This window comes from Lagenorhynchus albirostris, chromosome 8 (assembly GCF_949774975.1).
Source record: "Lagenorhynchus albirostris chromosome 8, mLagAlb1.1, whole genome shotgun sequence".
NCBI classification, from domain to species: domain Eukaryota; kingdom Metazoa; phylum Chordata; class Mammalia; order Artiodactyla; family Delphinidae; genus Lagenorhynchus; species Lagenorhynchus albirostris.
The window spans coordinates 22,492,102-22,509,632 of NC_083102.1; the positions used below are offsets into that span (position 1 = coordinate 22,492,102).

Sequence of the window (17,531 nt, forward strand, 5' to 3'; positions counted from 1 at the left end):
TGGTGACAGAGGTGAACTTCAAACCCATGATGCGTCTGTAACTCTGACAAGCCCAGGTCTGAAGCAGATACTGTTACTGACTCCATTCCTTCCACTGCCAGTGAAAGGTCTCTCAAAAAACAGAACTTAACAGCAGCACATTGTACATGTACACATTCTTCTATCATGAGCAGAAATGGCAGACAGACACTGGATCCTACCACCACCAATAATGGGTTCATTCACTTACAAGAATACACAAGGGGGATGAGGATACCTTTGGGGATAACAAAGAAGCCATGGAATTATAGAAATGTGACAAGATGGGATAGAAAATTAACTTGCTTTCAGGGCTCAGGCCATTATCTTAGGGAAAAAAAGGGTAAGAGAAAATGAGGTTTACCCAGAAGTTATGACATGTCTGAGTCCTGGGTTTTCTGCTAAGTGGACTGAACTCCAATCACCACACACTTCCTTATAAATATCTCACTATGAAGATTAAAAGAGAAAGATTCCCATACTCAACCTCAAGCATATGGAAAAGTAAAAATTATTGTTGGCTACGATGTACAACTTTTACAGAGTTTTCCAAATAGATCAACAATAAAAGTGATGAAAGAAAAATAGTGCAAACTTGTAGAGTCATTATTATCTCTAGAGATTCAGTTTTATCCTGGTTTCCAATAAAAGAGAAAGTTTCAAAAATTACTGCTGATATATTTATTGTAACTAAACAGCTGTGTTGTCATGGCATCTTTAAGGACACATATTTTCTGATTTCTAGGTTTCTATATCCTAAGTAGAGTTTTTACACTACCAACTCACAGAAAAACTGAGTAAGCCTAGTTTATGGTCTTTGAACTTTAATGTATCAGGTTAAATCATTATATTAGTATGTATTCCCATAGTAGGAGTGAATGAAAATAATATAAGGGTAAATTTCATTGTGCAGAAACACCTGGCATTCAAAAACAAAAAAATCATTAGATTATTACTATTATTACATTATTAGCTAGTTTGAAACAATTTCAGCCATTTGTATGGGTCAGCAGAATTCTAGGAATTCAGATCCAGGCATTTTGCTAAACTTACCCGTGCTATATAATTCCTTAAAAAAATCTTGATTAAAAAAAAAAATAAAGAAGCTGGTAAAGCATCCCTCAGAGTAAGTTACAAATTCAGGTGTGAACACGATATTCCTAAGTCTGCTTAGTAAAGTTAACTAACTTTCCCAGAATTAAAAAGCTAGGGCTTCAATTCTACCTGATCTATCAATCCTGAGATGAACCCCACCACCACCACATTTATCATTCCTCTGAAATTGGAATACATGTTAAAATTGCTGTAGACCAGGTGTTATGGGGCATAGCAGTCACTGACTGCACATATGTGAACATGGCTGTTATCCCTGGAGGCATGACTGTAACCCCTGGCCTTTAAAATCAACAAACCATTTAGCACCATTTCAGAAAGGAATGTGAGTCTTGGCTGTTGTCTCATAACTTCCCCAGTGATCCTTCTGGTAAGACCAAAAAGCACCAGCATCAAACTTGTCGCAGCGTGGAAAAAGTCTCAGAGACAACAGTAGAGCTCTTTTTAAAGAAATGAAGCACCACCCATGCTCTTGATGGCACAGAGGACAATATTACATGAAACCACACATACAATGATGACTCTGAAACAAGAAGTAATCCAGAAGAATTGGACTGTGAGTGTGAAAAAGTTTCAGGAATAGCTAAAAAAAATTTAGAAATAGGAAATTTATTTCACTTACATTTTCCTTTTTATGTATTTACAAAAGCAGTATGATTAAAATCTGTATCTAAGTAAGCCTGAAAGAACTCTATCAATAAGTATAAAATAAAAATTCTAAGTGATAATAAGCATTGTGTCAGAGTTTGTCATTTTTTCTTTTTTTGGTGCTACATAAATAATGGTGCATCTTATAATTGATGGTATCAGAGATATGATGAAATACAGGTTTGTTTCTTTTCCAACTTCCACCTTCTATTCCAAAAACTACAGCTAAAGCCTTTGTCACTTCACACCAATATGTCGCTGTCAACTAACTTGTTTCACAATTAAAGTTAAAAACCACTTAAAAACAAAATCAGCTGGTCTGCCTACCAATCTCTCCTCCCCCAATTCATCCTCTATACTGCTGCCATTTAAAATTTCTGATACACTGATAAATTATAATCAAATACCATTTACTGAACACTTGCTATGTGTCATGCACTGCATACATTATTCAATTAATTCTCACATAATTCTATAAAGAAACTACCATTATACCCATTTTGCAGATAAGAAAATTCAGGCTTAAGTAACTTCCCCAAATTATATAGCTAGTATATAGGAATATAGCAGAAAATCAAACTAATTTTTACGTAGCTTCAAAGCCTATATGTTCAGTCACTTCACTATCATTTATCTTTTTTCTCAAAAATACTCCTACAGTTCCCCACTTCCTATAGGATGAAGTCCAAACTTCTCAGTCTTGCATTTCAACTGTTCTGATCATTCCCTACTTTCCCAATACTTTCCACCAGGGCCACCACGTACAGCTGTGCACGCCCAGCTCTGAGAACTATGTGAATAGCACCCTCCTGAGTTCCCAGCACATAACCCAGAGTCCTACTGGGCAGCTTTGCTCACCATCCTCCCTCTTTAGCTGGCCATCCTCCTCACTAACTTCTGCATCTAGCAAGTTCTTTTGTCTCTGGGTCTTTAATTCTGCTTCTTATCCAAATATTATCCATCTTTCAAGGCCCAACTGAACTAATTCTGTTTCTTATCCAAATATTATCCACCTTTCAAGGCCCAACTCAACTTCCACTTTCTCTGAGAAAACTTCCCAAGTGTTCTTGCCATAATTATCTTACTCCTTTAAACTTCTACAGATTCAAATAATCATGTGTCACTTACATGTTATTTCCAGGCTACACTGTACACAGCTAGTGTTATGAAATCACTGAGCACAGGAACCAGGCCTTTTGTTTATTTTTAAAATATATATTATGAAACATTTCACATATTCAGACATGTACAGATAATACATTAACAAACATCCTCATAATTAACAGAGATGAGAGCGTTTAGGGTGTTTACAGGAGCCATTAGAGTTCTGGGCACAGAACGCGCTTGTTGAGGATTTAGGAATTGGCTGCTACAACCGTAAGGTCAATGGGCCTTTAGTGAGGTTGCAAAAACAGTCCCAGACAAGATATAATTATTTTGCATACTCAAAGCTTTTCTGGATAAAAGAGGAATCTTCAGGAAGGTCTCAAAATAGATTTTTAATATTTTTTACCTATGAGCCCCTCTGAGATTAAAAATACATTGTCATCTGAGGTATATAACAAAGAGATGCTCAAGTGCAAAGCTGCCTTCAGACCTGTGATCCTGAAGCATGCCTGGCACAGAGCCAGGCCACATGCTGTGGCCCAAGAAATCTGTTGGCTTCATTCTGTTCTCTCTTCAGTCCCAATGTCAGCCTCTTCCCTCTCCTGCCTCAGTCCAGATCTCAAGTTTTCCCCTTGCCCCCTGGATCCCTACTTTTGAACCTTGAAACCTCAAAGGACTTAGATGGATGGAATCCTTATCTCATACTTTGTATCTAACAGTGTTAGTTATTTGTTGAATAAGTTAATAAACAATAGGGCTTTTCCTTTACTACTTTTTAAATATGCTTCCACATTTCATGTAACTTGAAGCCATTTTTTAAAAACCTATCTAAATAAGTGAATGACTTAAAACAAGAAATCATGAGAGTATTGGAAAGGTGGAATTAAACAAAGGCAGAAGGATGACTTCAAAGAAGCTGGTGATAACCCCAGAGCTACCTCTTGCTTCTGTGACTGTGACTAATATCTGTACCTTAGAACTGGTTAGTCATACCCAGAGTAACCCCATCTAAATGCTATGGATTATTGACTCTGAGGAAAGAGCTCCACCTTCAGAAACTCCCATGGTTCTTCTGAAAAAAGATGGAAATTCTCTCTGTCCCTCAATAAAATTTTTCTAGGCCTATTCTACAAAGCTCATAAAAGTATGTGATAAGGCAGTAAGCCACCAAGACAATGTCCTTAGGGCACAGCAACTTTAAAATCTACCATTTGCCAATGCCTTTCATGCCAGTTCTCTGTAAACATTACATATAGGGGAATGATAATAAACTTTAATTAATTTCTACTGCTCCCCAGTGAAGTTGGTATTATCCTTATTTCACACATGAGGACACTGAGCCACATATAGGAAAAATCAATGTGGGAAACCACTCAAGAAATCAAAGCCTAAACAGAGTTTTCACAAAAGGGAAGTTTTTAGCTACATATGCCCACTCTAGTTAACATCAACCCATGGGCAGGATTGAATTAGCCTGTCTAAATGTTGATAACTCTATGTGTTACTATGGGAGCCACACCTTCATTCACTAAGAATGATACTCAAAAAGACCAAAACATTCAATGGGATTATTCGGGAGGTCTTTTAACTTGCTTTGTTTTAAAGAGCAGAGGCTTAAAAAGACAAAAGTTTTAAACTGCAGAGGACATTAGATCTGAAGGTAGTAGATCCCAAGCAGCTTAGAGAAATCTTAAGTTTCTAGGTTAAGGAACTCTCATTCTCCATCACAGTCAAAGGCCCCTGAGAGTTTGCCTAATTTTAAGTTATTTCACTACCCCCATGTTACATATATAGACATGGCATATGTAATCTCTGAACCAGTAGCTTCTCCATCCAAAAAATATTTATTATTCATTTGTATGCTAGGCACTGTGCTAAGGAAAGGGCTGGGGACAAAATGGTAAGCAAAGTTATCAGTCACAGTTACCCATTGTTGTATATATTCCAATCTAGTGGAGAAGACAAACACAAAAATAATCACAAAAATAAATGTGTAATTACAAACTGGGACAAGTACTATAAAAGATGACACAATCTAACTTAATAGATCTTTACTTCTCAAGATCTCAATTTTGATCCAATGCAGGATCAGAATTTAGAAACCAAATCTGCATTCTGAATTTCTGAGTGCTGCCAAACATTTAGGATGCTTCATTCATTCAATAAATATCATTGAGCAACTGTTCATGGCAGGCACAGTGCTTGCACTGGGAGCACAATGGAGAATAACGTAGATCCAGTCCCTGCCACCTTAAGAGCTCACAATCTAGCTGGGGACAGACATTAATCAAATAATCACACAAATCAGTAAATAATAAAGCATCTATAATAAGTGCTCAGAGGCGCTGTGAGAGTCTTGGATAGAACAAGGGGCTTTAATCTGCATAGGGAGGTCAGAAAGACTTCACAGAGGAAGTGTCAACTGAGATGAGTTCTTAAATATGAGTCAAAGTTTAATAAGGTGAAGAAGGAGGTAAGAGAGGGCAAATCAGAGGGAAGAGCATACACAACAGCTTTGTGGAGGGCTGAAGCAAGGGAGTGAACAAAGACTGTGGTTGGAGTAGAGAGAGAAGCTGGGGAATGGGGCAAGATGAGGCTAGAGACAGGTGGGAGTCAAGCAGAGGGCTCCTGCCACCGAAAAGGGAACTGGATGGACACCAAGATTGGTAGCTAGGGTCGTGGCAATGGAAACAGAGAAAGTGGGCCAATTTCAGAGATATTTAGGAAATGAATGGAGAACAAAGTAATAGATGGGGTGTGGGGTGGAGAAGAGGAGAGGGAGGTGCCAAAATGGCTCTAGGTTTCTGCCTTGAGTAACTGGATGAGGAGGACAGATATTGGAAACAGACATTAATTTCTTTGGTTGGGGAGGAGAAGACTTTAGTTTTGCTGAACTTGAGATGCTATTAAAATATCCAGGAGGAGATTTTTCTCTTTCCTATTCTCTTTCAGTCAATCTTTTGAAAGTATTTTTAATAATGTTTGTTTTGTGTTATTTGCATCTTCAATATACATGGAAATGACTTTCTCCCTTAAAAACTACATACAAACATATGCACATATAGATGAAGTTTCTCTCTCTTACTTCCTACTCTCTTTCACCTCATCACTTACTCACCCCCAAGGTTCTCTGGCCTCTTCTCTTGGTTCTGCAGGTCTGACCAGGAGGAGCGAAAGGGAAAGCGACCTTTGCTGTTCAGTGGCACCAGAATAATGACCGTTATACTGCCTCTTTCCCTCCCCAGAAAGAAGCTAGCAGTAGCCATAGTGGGTGGCTTGCTTATAGCAACCATACTGACCTTTCACAGAACTGGGAAGAACTGGAAGGTATATTTGTCCCCCTTTAGAGGAGTGGGGGAAAGACTAAGAAAATGAGATTAAATTTGAAACTCCATATTCAATATCCTAGACAAACCTATGGGAGATGTTGGGCCCTGGCTCTACTATTCAGAAATTGGGGAATCTTGGGCAAATCACTTAACCTCTCTGAGCTAGTATTCTCATCTGCAAAATAAATACCTACATCTCAGGGTTCCTGTCAGGACTACTGAGAATATAAATCTGCTATACTATACAAATGTTAGTTACAACAATCCTCTGCACTCAGCAATTTCATAAACATGTAGAAAATGCAGATTTACTTTTAAAGTAGGATCAAATTCTGTATGGTTCTATTAACCTGTTTTCTTCACTTAATAGTTCATCATCAGCATCTGAAAATATTAGAAAGATCTATGTCATCATGCTTAACGGCAGTGTAGCAGTCCTATCTATGGATGAGCCATCGATTTATCTGACCAACCCCTTATCTTTGAACTTTTAGGTTATTCTCAATTTTTAAAAAAATACTATAAATAGTACAGTGACTGATATCTTTGCTCATTTAATCAATTATTTTCTTAGGAGAAAATTTCAAAAGGAAGCTGGATTAAAAAGTGTACACTGGGGGCACTTTTTATCCCAGTTGCCAAAATGCCCTCCAGAAAATTACACCAATTTACATTGCCTGTCTGATATGCCAACACTGCAAGTTATATATCTTTTTCCTGTTTGCCAACATGAGCCATGTAAAATGACTTTTTGTTTTAATTCCCATTTCTTTGAAAATTTCTGTGGTTGTTAAACATTTGTAGTTTCTCCTTTTATTTATGTTCTTTTGTCTTTGGGTATTTTAAAAAATATAATTTTTAAATGAAAAAATTTAAATATACAGAAAGGTGGAAAGAACAGTAAAATAAATGTCTGTATATCCACCACTTAGATTCAATAGTTGTACATTTTGGTATAATTACTTTATCTGCCATCTATACACACAAACATTTTTTGGGCTAACCACTTAAAGTATAGACTTTGCAACACTTTAAAAAATATATATATATATATATTTATCTATCTATCTATTTGTACCAGATCTTAGTTGAGGCATGCGGGATCTAGTTCCCTGACCAGGGATTGAACCCGGGCCCCGTGCATTGGGAGCTCGGAGTTCTTTAATCACTGGACCATCAGGGAAGTCCCAATACTTCTTAATATTTCAACATGCATCTTGGAAAAATAAGGGCATTCTCATACACAACTACAATACAATTATCACAACCTGCAAAAATAACGTACTTCCTTAATATCATCTTCTAATATCTGACCCATATTCAAACATATCTTTGGATCTTTTTTATTCATTAATCTGTTCCTATTTTTATTGATTTTTGAGAGCTCTTTATATACTAAGAATGTTAATCATTAGTTCACTCCTTACTGTGTGACCCTGGACAAAATACTTAAGCTCTTAAACCTTCAATTTCTACATCTGTAAAGCACAGATAATAACAGATATATATATATACATCATAGGGTTGCTGTAATGATTAAGTAAAAATCATAAAGTGCTTAGCAGAAACAGGCACATTGTAAACACTCAGTAAATTGTAGTTGTTATTTTGAAAATTCTTTTTTCCAGTTTGTTGTTTTTGTTTTTGTTTACAGTGGCTTGCCATACATCCCAACTGTGGGCAAGGAGGTAATATGGGCAGAACACAGTATGGAGAAATAAATGAAACCCTGGAAAATATAAGAGAAACCTCAACACCATCTATTAAAAGACCCAGTAGGGACTTCCCGGGTGGCACAGTGGTTAAGAATCCGCCTGCCAGTGCAGGAGACACAGGTTCAATCCCTGGTCCGGGAAGATCCCACATGCCGCAGAGCAACTAAGCCTGGATGCCACAACTACTGAAGCCCGCACACCCTAGAGCCCGTGCTCTGCAACAAGAGGAGCCACTGCAATGAGAAGCCTGCGCACCACAGCGAAGAGTAGCCCCCGCTCACCGCAACTAGAGAAAGCCTGCGCACAGCAACGAAGACACAACGCAGCCAAATAAATAAATAGACAAAAGTTAAAAAAAAAAAAATGGCCCAGTAACGTTTTCAATCCCCCTTTGACAAATTTGTAAAATAACTGATAATCTTGAATCTGAAATCCATATTCCAAAGATGAATGGCCCTACTGAATTTTAATTTTCCAGAGTTCCCAGCAGCCTCCAGAAAGAAGAGCAAGAAGGAATATTAAAGATGGCTTCAGGTAGGAGGACAAAATGCAAATACCAAAATTTTAATAATATTTAATGAGATAATACATGCAAAGTGCTTATAATATAACCTAGAACACAGCATTCAATAAATGTTAGACATTATTACAAAATCCAAATCATTTCTTTTACTGTTGTTAATATGAGATTATGTGGAATACACTGCATAATTGATTATGGTAAACATGAGCTCTGATTCTTTAATACCACCCTGTGTACTGGTATATATATAAGATTAAAGAATATTCTGTACTTTGAAGGTTTAACAGAAGTCACCCCAAATAATCAGGAGCGTAGTGTCCCTTTGAAGGATATGGTTTAATTACTTTTTCAGTTTTGTACATGTTTATTATCCTACTGAGGTTTAGATATATTTTCGTTATTTTATTTTCTTATTGAATTATCCACTTAGTTAGGATTTTTAATTTAAAAGAACAAAATTAATGCATATCATTTCCTTACAATGTTTAGTCTATTCTTATCTGCAATTATAACTCTTATCTCACTTCTAAGACTGTGTATTTTTCTTCATCCTTTTTCTCAATTAGCATGCTAGAAGTTTTTCTATTTCATTGGATTTTTCATAGTACCATTTCTTGAATGTAACAATTCTACTTCTGTTTACAAAATCATTAATTTCTTCCTCATGTTTACTTACTCTATTTCTTAGACTTATTTTCTTGTTCCCTTTCCAGCTTCTGGCTTTAGATGTAGTTTCTTTTCCTTCTTTCTTGTGTATAAAAAAAAAAAATCAAGGCAATAAACATTCCTTTGAGCATCAGTGTAGATCATAATTTTTAAAGTTTTTTAAAAATTGTTTTTAAGTAGTCTGCAAATTAAGTTGTTTTTTCAAATTTCCATGTGGCTGAAAATTCCTGTCAATCTTTTTTATATTAAGTTCTAAATTTTCTATACTTTGGTCAAAAACATGGCCTGTGTAATTTTCTGCATTTTACAATTTATTAAGATTTTCTTTGGGGCCTAATAATAACATATGGTCAATTCTTATAACCCATTCATGTAATTTTTCAAATATGGTATATTCAAAAATATATTTGTAAGATATCAATGTTAATATATCTATCCTTTATATTAACCTTATTAATTCTAATATTCAGATCTCTATGTTCTTATTTATATTTTTCTTCCTTGATCTGACAAAGATAGCAAAGCCTCCTACTACCACTGTAGTTTCTTTTTATTTTTTTCTCCCATTTCTAACTTTTTGATCTACATTCTCTGCTTTAATGTTTCTTGAGACATAAACTGCTTATCAACACTAGAAGACCTATGGTTCTCAGTTAATACTCATCTGTCTTGAGAATCTGGCTTTGTCTGATATTAATGCTGTGATCCATGATTTATTTTTGTAGGGATTTGTCTGACATACCTTTGCCTGTTATTTTGCTTTTAAAATTTTAACACCTTTACTGAAATATAATTCATATACCATACATATTAGTTTCCTATGGTTGCCACAAAGTATCACAAACTTGGTGGCTTAAAACAACAGAAATTCCTTCTCTTAGTTTCACAGGCTCAAGCTGTTGGCAGGGCTGGTTGTTCTGGAGGCTCTAAGGGAGAATCCATTTTCTCATCTTGCCTAGCTGCCGTCTAGCACATATTCCTTCACTCTTGACCCCTTCCCTGCACCCACCCTCTTGCTTCTGCCAACACATCTCCTACTTCTACATTTGTCTCCCTCTTATATAAAGACACTCTGATTAGATTTAGGGCCTACCAGAACAATCCAGGGTAATGTCCCCATCTCAAAAATCTTTAACTTAACCACACCTGCAAAGTCCTTTTTGCCATATAGTAACACTCAAAGGTTCCAGGGATTTGGATCTGTATATCTTTGGTGGCCGTTCATTAATCAGCCTACCACACACACCATACAATTCACCTGTTTAAAGTGTACAATTCACTCTTTTAAATATCTGTAGGGTCATGTAATAAGCATTATCATAATCTAGTCCCCCTAAAAGAAACTCCATACCCACTAGCTGTCACTCTCCATTCCTTCATCCCCCTTCTCCAACCTGGCAACCACTAACCTACTTTCTGTCTCTATAGCTGTGACTATTCTGGACACTGCACATAAATGAAATCATACAACATATGGCCTTTTGTGAATGGATTATTTCACTTAGCACAATGTTTTCAAGGATCATCCATGCCGTAATATTTATCAGTACTTCATTCCTTTTTATTGCTGAGTAATATTACACTGTATAGATAATACAACTTTTTTTAATCCATTCATCAGCTGGTGGACATTTGGGTTATTTCCACTTTGTGGCTATTATGAATAATGCTGCTATGAACACTGTTATATATTTTTGTATGTAAGTTTTGCTGCAATGAACACTGTGTGTATAAGTTTTGTTTTCAGTTCTCTTGGGTAAACGTAGGAGTAGAATCGCTGGGTCATATGTAACTTTGCTTTTAACATTTTGAGAAATTGCCGAAGTTTTCCAAAGCAGCTGCATCATTTTACATTCCCAACAGCAATGTATGGGGCTTCCAATTTCTCGACATCCCAACACTTATTATTGTCCATAATTTTTCCAACACTTATTATTGTCCATCTTTTTATTACAGTCATCCTAGTAGGTGTGAAGTATTTCATCATAGTTTTGATTTTCATTTCCCTAATGATTATTTATAAAGTGCTCATGTGCTTCCTGGCCATTTCTATATTTTCTTTGGAGAAATATCTATTCAGATTCTTTGCCATTTTAAATTGGGTTAATTGTTTTTTGTTTTTGTTTTGGCCGCACTGCGCGTCTTGTGGGATCTTAGTTCCATGACCAGGAATCGAACCCATGCGCCCTGCAGTGGAAGCACGGAGTCCTAACCACTGAATCACCAGGGAATTCCAGGTTAATTGTCTTTTCATTGTTGGGTTATAAGAGTTCTTTATATATTCTGGATACAAATTCTGTATCAGATACATAATTTGCAAATATTTCCTCCCATTCTGTGGATTGTATTTTCACTTTCTTGATGGTATAGTTTGCATCTACTTTGAACATTTGTGAGTCACTGTAAGTATGTCACATAAATTAAATAGAATTGGGTTCTGATTTGGGTTGTTGTTGTTCCAATCTAAAAGCAAATCTTTATTTTTAACAACAATATAAATACAGTATTTATATTTATGGTTTATAACAGAATTAATTGGTCTCACTTATATTCCTTTGTTCTATACTTTGTGTTTTGTTTTTTTTTTTAATTCCTCCCCTTATTTTCTGTCTTTTGTGTATAGACTTTCTTTCCTCTTTAGTGGTCTGGAAGACATATTTTGTCTCTAATTCTACTGGCATTTATTCTTTAGCCTATATTTATCAAGTGTCAGTCAACAGAAAAATATCTCCTGCTTTTTCTCAGTTTAGGCTATCATATGACCATTTTTTTCCTGTTTCATAGAGTCTGTAACTTTTTGTATTCTATGGAAGACTCCAACAGTTTTCTAACACTTTCTTTTGAATTTTTCAGTGAGTAATTTTCAGAGGTATTTTTCTGAGTCTTCCAGATGAGGCTTTTTCATAGATCACATCATTATTAGTCATAGTAATACTATCTAAAAATTTTAATACTGAAGAAGACATGCCCAGATTTTATGTTTGTCAACTACATGAGGGCTGCCTGTTAGGTACCATTTTGCACTAGAAGCCATCTACCATATTCCTGTAAGAAAAGGTCCTAATATGCATCCTATTCTGGGGCCTCGGGAATTTAAAGGAAAACTCAAAACAAAACTCAAAAATGTTAAGAAAGAACCACAACATCTGTGTGTGTGAAAAAAAATACACTAAAATCTCAACTGATTACTAATTCTGAACTCTTGAAATGTCTGTTCAATGTGGGAGATCTAATAAATGTTATTGTAAGCTAATAAATCTTATCCTAGTAAAAATAAAATGCAATTTAAATCTGGACAGATCATCATTCTACAAATGATTCAAAGTTATTTCAGCCAGAAATGAGTAGTTCACATAGTATAAGTATGCAAGGGTAAAATACTATTTTTATAAAGTTAGCTATGGATAAATATATAATCAAAATATTCAACTATATTTCAAAATTGAAGCAGTGTTAAATCAATTCTTTGAAGAAATACAAGAGATTTAAAATATGCAGCTCAGACTTCCCTGGTGTTGCAGTGGTTAAGAATCCGCCTGCCAGGGCTTCCCTGGTGGCGCAGTGGTTGAGAGTCCGCCTGTGGATGCAGGGGAAACGGGTTCGTGCCCCAGTCCAGGAAGATCCCAGGAAGATCCCACATGCCGCGGAGCAGCTGGGCCCGTGAGCTATGGCCGCTAAGGCTGCGCGTCCAGAGCCTGTGCTCCTCAATGGGAGAGGCCACAACAGTGAGAGGCCCGCGTACCGCAAAAAAAGAATCCGCCTGCCAATGCAGGGGACATGGGTTCAATCCCTGGTCTGGGGAGATCCCACATGCTGCGGAGCAACTAAGCCCGTGCACCACAACTACTGAGCCTGTGCTCTAGAGCCTGCAAGCCACAACTACTGAGCCCGTGTACCACAACTCCTGAAGCCCACGCACCTAGAGCCCGTGCTCCGCAACAAGAGAAGCCACCGCAATGAGAAGCCCGCGCACCACAACGAAGAGTAGCTCCCGCCCGCTGCAACTAGAGAAAGCTCGAGTGCAGCAACGAAGACCCAACGCAGCCAAAAAATTAATTATTTTTTTAAGTTAAAAAAATAAAATAAAATATGCAACTCAGGTATCAGTGATCAATAAAATGCTCCCAGGTTTGCCTCATGAAGTTCACATCTTGAGTAAACACCATTTGTTTCTGACATAATCAGTAATATTCTTACAAAATCTTGCATTGGTTTCTTAAAGAACACAACGTCATTTTTTCCATTGCATCTGATGAGGTAAAATACCTTGTTATGGAAAGTAGAAACAGAAATGATCCTTTTATATTGATCTGCATAAAGGAGTTTGAAAACCAGGCCCAACTCCAACCTCTGGATGAAGGGAAGATAGAATAACTATTGTGCTAGACTAAGGATCAAAAAAATATGAACAACAACCCACAGAAAACAAACGGTATCTGAGAACACAACTCAAGTTTTCTTACCACATTCTCCAAAGGTGCTGCACCGAACACTTTAAAGACAGGGTTGGGTTTGGAGGGTGAGATACAAAGGACAATAGCTTGCTGTCCTACTCGAGTAGTATATTCATCTAATGTGGCTCGAAGTTTCCTGAATCAGACAATGAAAAGAAACAAAAACAGTTAAAGAAGATAGAAATTACAGCGATACAGACACAAGATTTACTTTGACTTGGGACAATTTATTCTGATTAGATATGTTTCTTTTACCTGAATTGTGAAAAGGAAGCGTGTGAGGTTTAATATCCTGTTCAGTAGAAATATGTACATACCTTTGTCCTGAAGACCCACGATTAGCTCACTGATAGATATAAGGGTCTACCTCAGGTTTACCTCAGGACACAGCCATGACACAATGCTGAACACAGAGAGTATCATACTTCCTGATCTCATCAATACCAAACAGGTTTTCTCTTACTGCTGCGAAGATTAATGCTGAGATATCCTCTTATAGACTTTATTATATCAACTCCATGTTTAATGAAGGGGCCTTAAATCACCTGCTTCTAATTTCTTTGACCGATATAATCATTGTTTATGTCTTACTGACATAATTTTATCCAAAAATACTACTTCAAAAATGTTGCCATTTGCAGATTTTCATTGTGATATAAACAATAATTCTTAGTCCCGAAGTATTTTACAAATGAGGATGGAGTAAAAGAGCTTTTTCAAATATATCAACATTGGGTGAAATAGAAACACTGTCCTTTCCCTCTGAAATCATGGGAGATTAAAGTTCTACATCCTATAATTCTTCTGGGAACTTGGTCTACCCTTTCAAGGGACTGGTGAGTCATGCCAATTCAAATGAAGCAAAGCCAACATATCATAAGAAAGTTTTCCATCTTTCTCCAAAAGCATGTACTATTGTGTCTATGCCCATTAATAGAAAAAATATTTCTATAAATAATACATTCTAATTCCTCCTGCCTGTACTATCATTAAAGGAAATGGAATTTATCATTAAAGGAAAGGAAATTTTTTGGCCCATCTAGTGGTATATAACTTCTTTGCTGAAAGCTACTGTTAAGTACTTTCTGGATTTTCCCTTCAGTTTCTTACTTATGTTCTTAATATAGACTATATTTTCCAGCTTTTGTCACATATCATTTACATGGGCTGGCACTCTGAATTCAACATTACAGTAAACATCTTAAGTATTTGGATATAGTATTTAAAACACTACAAGAAGAAACTTCTGGAACATTTTATAGACTAAATTTCTTATCATATATGAATACATGTTATGCAACCTGTCAAAATATTAAGTCCTCCATGCACCACATCTGTGTAATAATCTTTCTTTGCAACCTACAAACTCTTCAGAAGAAATAAAACTGAGCAAAGGACCACATACCAAACAAGAAATTTGGTGGCATTCCTTGAAGGAGTGAAGATCGAAAATATATTCACTGTCTCTAATTCCTCTCTTCCCATTCTGTCTTGAAGACACTCCAGTCCTTTCATCCTTACTGCTCCTTTGAAAACACTCTTGTCAAGTTCAATCATGACCTCCATGTTGCTAAATCTAATGGTCAATTTGCATCTTACTCAACCTGTCAGCAGCATTTGACAGTGCTGATCACATCGCCTCCTTCTTGAAACACTTTTTGCACTTGGTTTCCAGAATACCACTCTCTTCGTTTTCCTCCTGACTCACTGGTTGTTTCTTAGACTCCTTTGATAATTCCTCTCATTTCTCTAACCCCTAAGGGGTAAAGTGCTTCGGTCCACACTCATTCCCTAGGTGATCTCTTCCAGACTCATAGTTTCAAATACTACCTATGTGCTTGTATCTTCAGCTAAGGTCTCTCCTTTGAATTATAGATTCATATACCCAACTGCTTATTCTGTATCTCCACTTAATGGTTAAGAGGTATCACAGACTTAACGTGTCCAAACCAAATTCCCGATTCTGCCCTACCCTCACTCTCATACTTGATCCTCTTCCAGTAAGTGTCATCTCAATCCTTCCAGGAATCAGACCAGAAACCCTGAGGTCACCCTTCACTCCTTTTTTTCTCTCACACAGGACCTCCAATCCATCAAGGAATCATATTGGGGTTACTTTTGAAATACATCCAGAACCTGACCACCTCTTGCTGGCTTTGCTACTGCCACATTGGTTTTAAGACACTGTCATTTCTGTCCTGGATTACTACAATAACCTCCTAATTGGTCTCCCTGCTTCCATTCTTGTACCCCCAGAGACTATTCTCAACACAGTAGCCTGAGTGATACTTTTAAAACATAAGCCAGATCATATCATTGCTTTGACCAAGTCTTCATTGACTTCCTATGTCACTCCAAGTAAGAGTCAAAGCCCTTATATTGGACCAGAAGATGCCATGGTGTGGCTCTCCACTACTACTCTGACCACACCTCCTCTCATTCTTTCCCTAGTTGTTCCTCAAACATGTCTAACACATTCCTTCCCACTTCAGAACCTTTGCTCTTACTATTTCCTCTGCCCAAAAAGTTCTTCCCCTAGACATCAACATGGTTGCCCTTATACTTACTTCAGGTCTCTGTTCAAAGGTTGGCTTATGAAAGAAGACCATTCCTATAGAAAAAGAGAAACTACTATATCCCCCCTAATCCCCTAAACCTTTCTATTTTCCTTACTCTGCTTTGTTTTTTCCCATAGCACTTTCATCATCTGACGTATTACATACCTGTTTATTTTCTTTTTCCCTCCACTAGAATATAAGCTCGTTAAGGGAATTTATTTTGTTAACTGTTGTATTCCCAAGGCCTAGAACAATGCCTGGCACATAGCAGGCATATAAGTTTTCTCTGAATGAATTAATGTGATACTACTCATCTGTTAATCATACTTCTAGTTTCATTTATTTATCTTGCAAGAGTATTTTAAAGTCTAATTCTGTCATCGAAGAATTTAACTTGGTGTCCCTTGATGAACCTAATAAGGTATAGTCTAACTCTGTCATCCACTCCATAAAGTATTTGAGGAACAGCAACAATATGAGAAAGGAAGCCCTCACCTAAGCAAACGTGTTTGCTGTCTCTTCCGGATAGACGGATTAGACTCAAACACATGAGGCCGTTTCCGTTTCTTTCCTGTTGCCACAGCAGCAGCAGCAGCCATTCCCACAGGACCTGAAATAAGGGATGCGCTGAGATTAGGCAGAGCCTGTTAGCTATACAAGGCAGAAAACAATTAGAGGTACAAAAAAGTAGCACTTATTTCCTCATATGTTATCAATAAATATAGATAGTCCTGATATCAATATACTTCACCACTGTTCAACATGGATCATTTTTTAGTTTACCATTAAAACTGACAACAAATCTTTTTAAAAAGTAAATGACTTATACTTCCCCGCCACACACCAGCTTGAATTTTATATAATGTGTTTTTTTGTTTTGTTTTGTCAGCATACCCATACTGTTAAGGCAATATTCTCCAAGGTGCTAGATGAAATTGCAGCACTGAGAGGAACAGTTTGCCAAAACAAAAAAGTCGCAGATTTCAAATTTTGTTTCCATTCCCGTGTCCCTCTATCCATTACTCCAAGAAACTGCCAAGTTAAGGAAGTCAGAGAAAATCACTCATACCTGGAACTCCAATACCACCACACCACATATAAGAGAAATATCTAGAAGAATACCATCTTAATCAGAAATTTTTTTTTCTATATCTGAGAATTATGCCCTAAATGGAGCTGTTGACCACAAGGTCATGTTGATGAAAGCATCCTGGCAGGAAAGAGATGAAAACTGTCCCACTCTAAGGAAAAAATGTTAATAAAATTTGGTCTAGTTTGCCCTGAAACTAATAACTGAAAGAAAGGGTAGGCCTCAAGGAATTATTACAGTCTCCGATTCATGCAATCTCAACATATCAAGGGCGTTCCTTTTTTTAAACAAAACAAAAAACCCGACAATC

At 36.8% G+C, this 17,531-nt stretch overlaps 1 protein-coding gene across 17 annotated transcripts in view; it reads right to left on the reverse strand.

Annotated features, from left to right (window-relative positions):
* NRF1 (nuclear respiratory factor 1) overlaps nucleotides 1-17,531 on the reverse strand; it is a 136,451-nt gene that overhangs the window by 64,607 nt on the left and 54,313 nt on the right. For all 17 annotated transcript variants that reach the window (XR_009541923.1, XR_009541921.1, XR_009541922.1 and 14 more), the window contains 2 exons: nucleotides 16,627-16,741; nucleotides 13,583-13,709 (listed from right to left, as the gene is read on the reverse strand). Coding sequence is in view for 12 of the 17 variants with exons in the window: in XM_060156690.1 (XP_060012673.1) it covers nucleotides 13,583-13,709; nucleotides 16,627-16,741 (242 nt within the window). In the remaining 5 variants the exon portion in view is untranslated. The remainder of the gene's footprint in view (nucleotides 1-13,582; nucleotides 13,710-16,626; nucleotides 16,742-17,531) is intronic.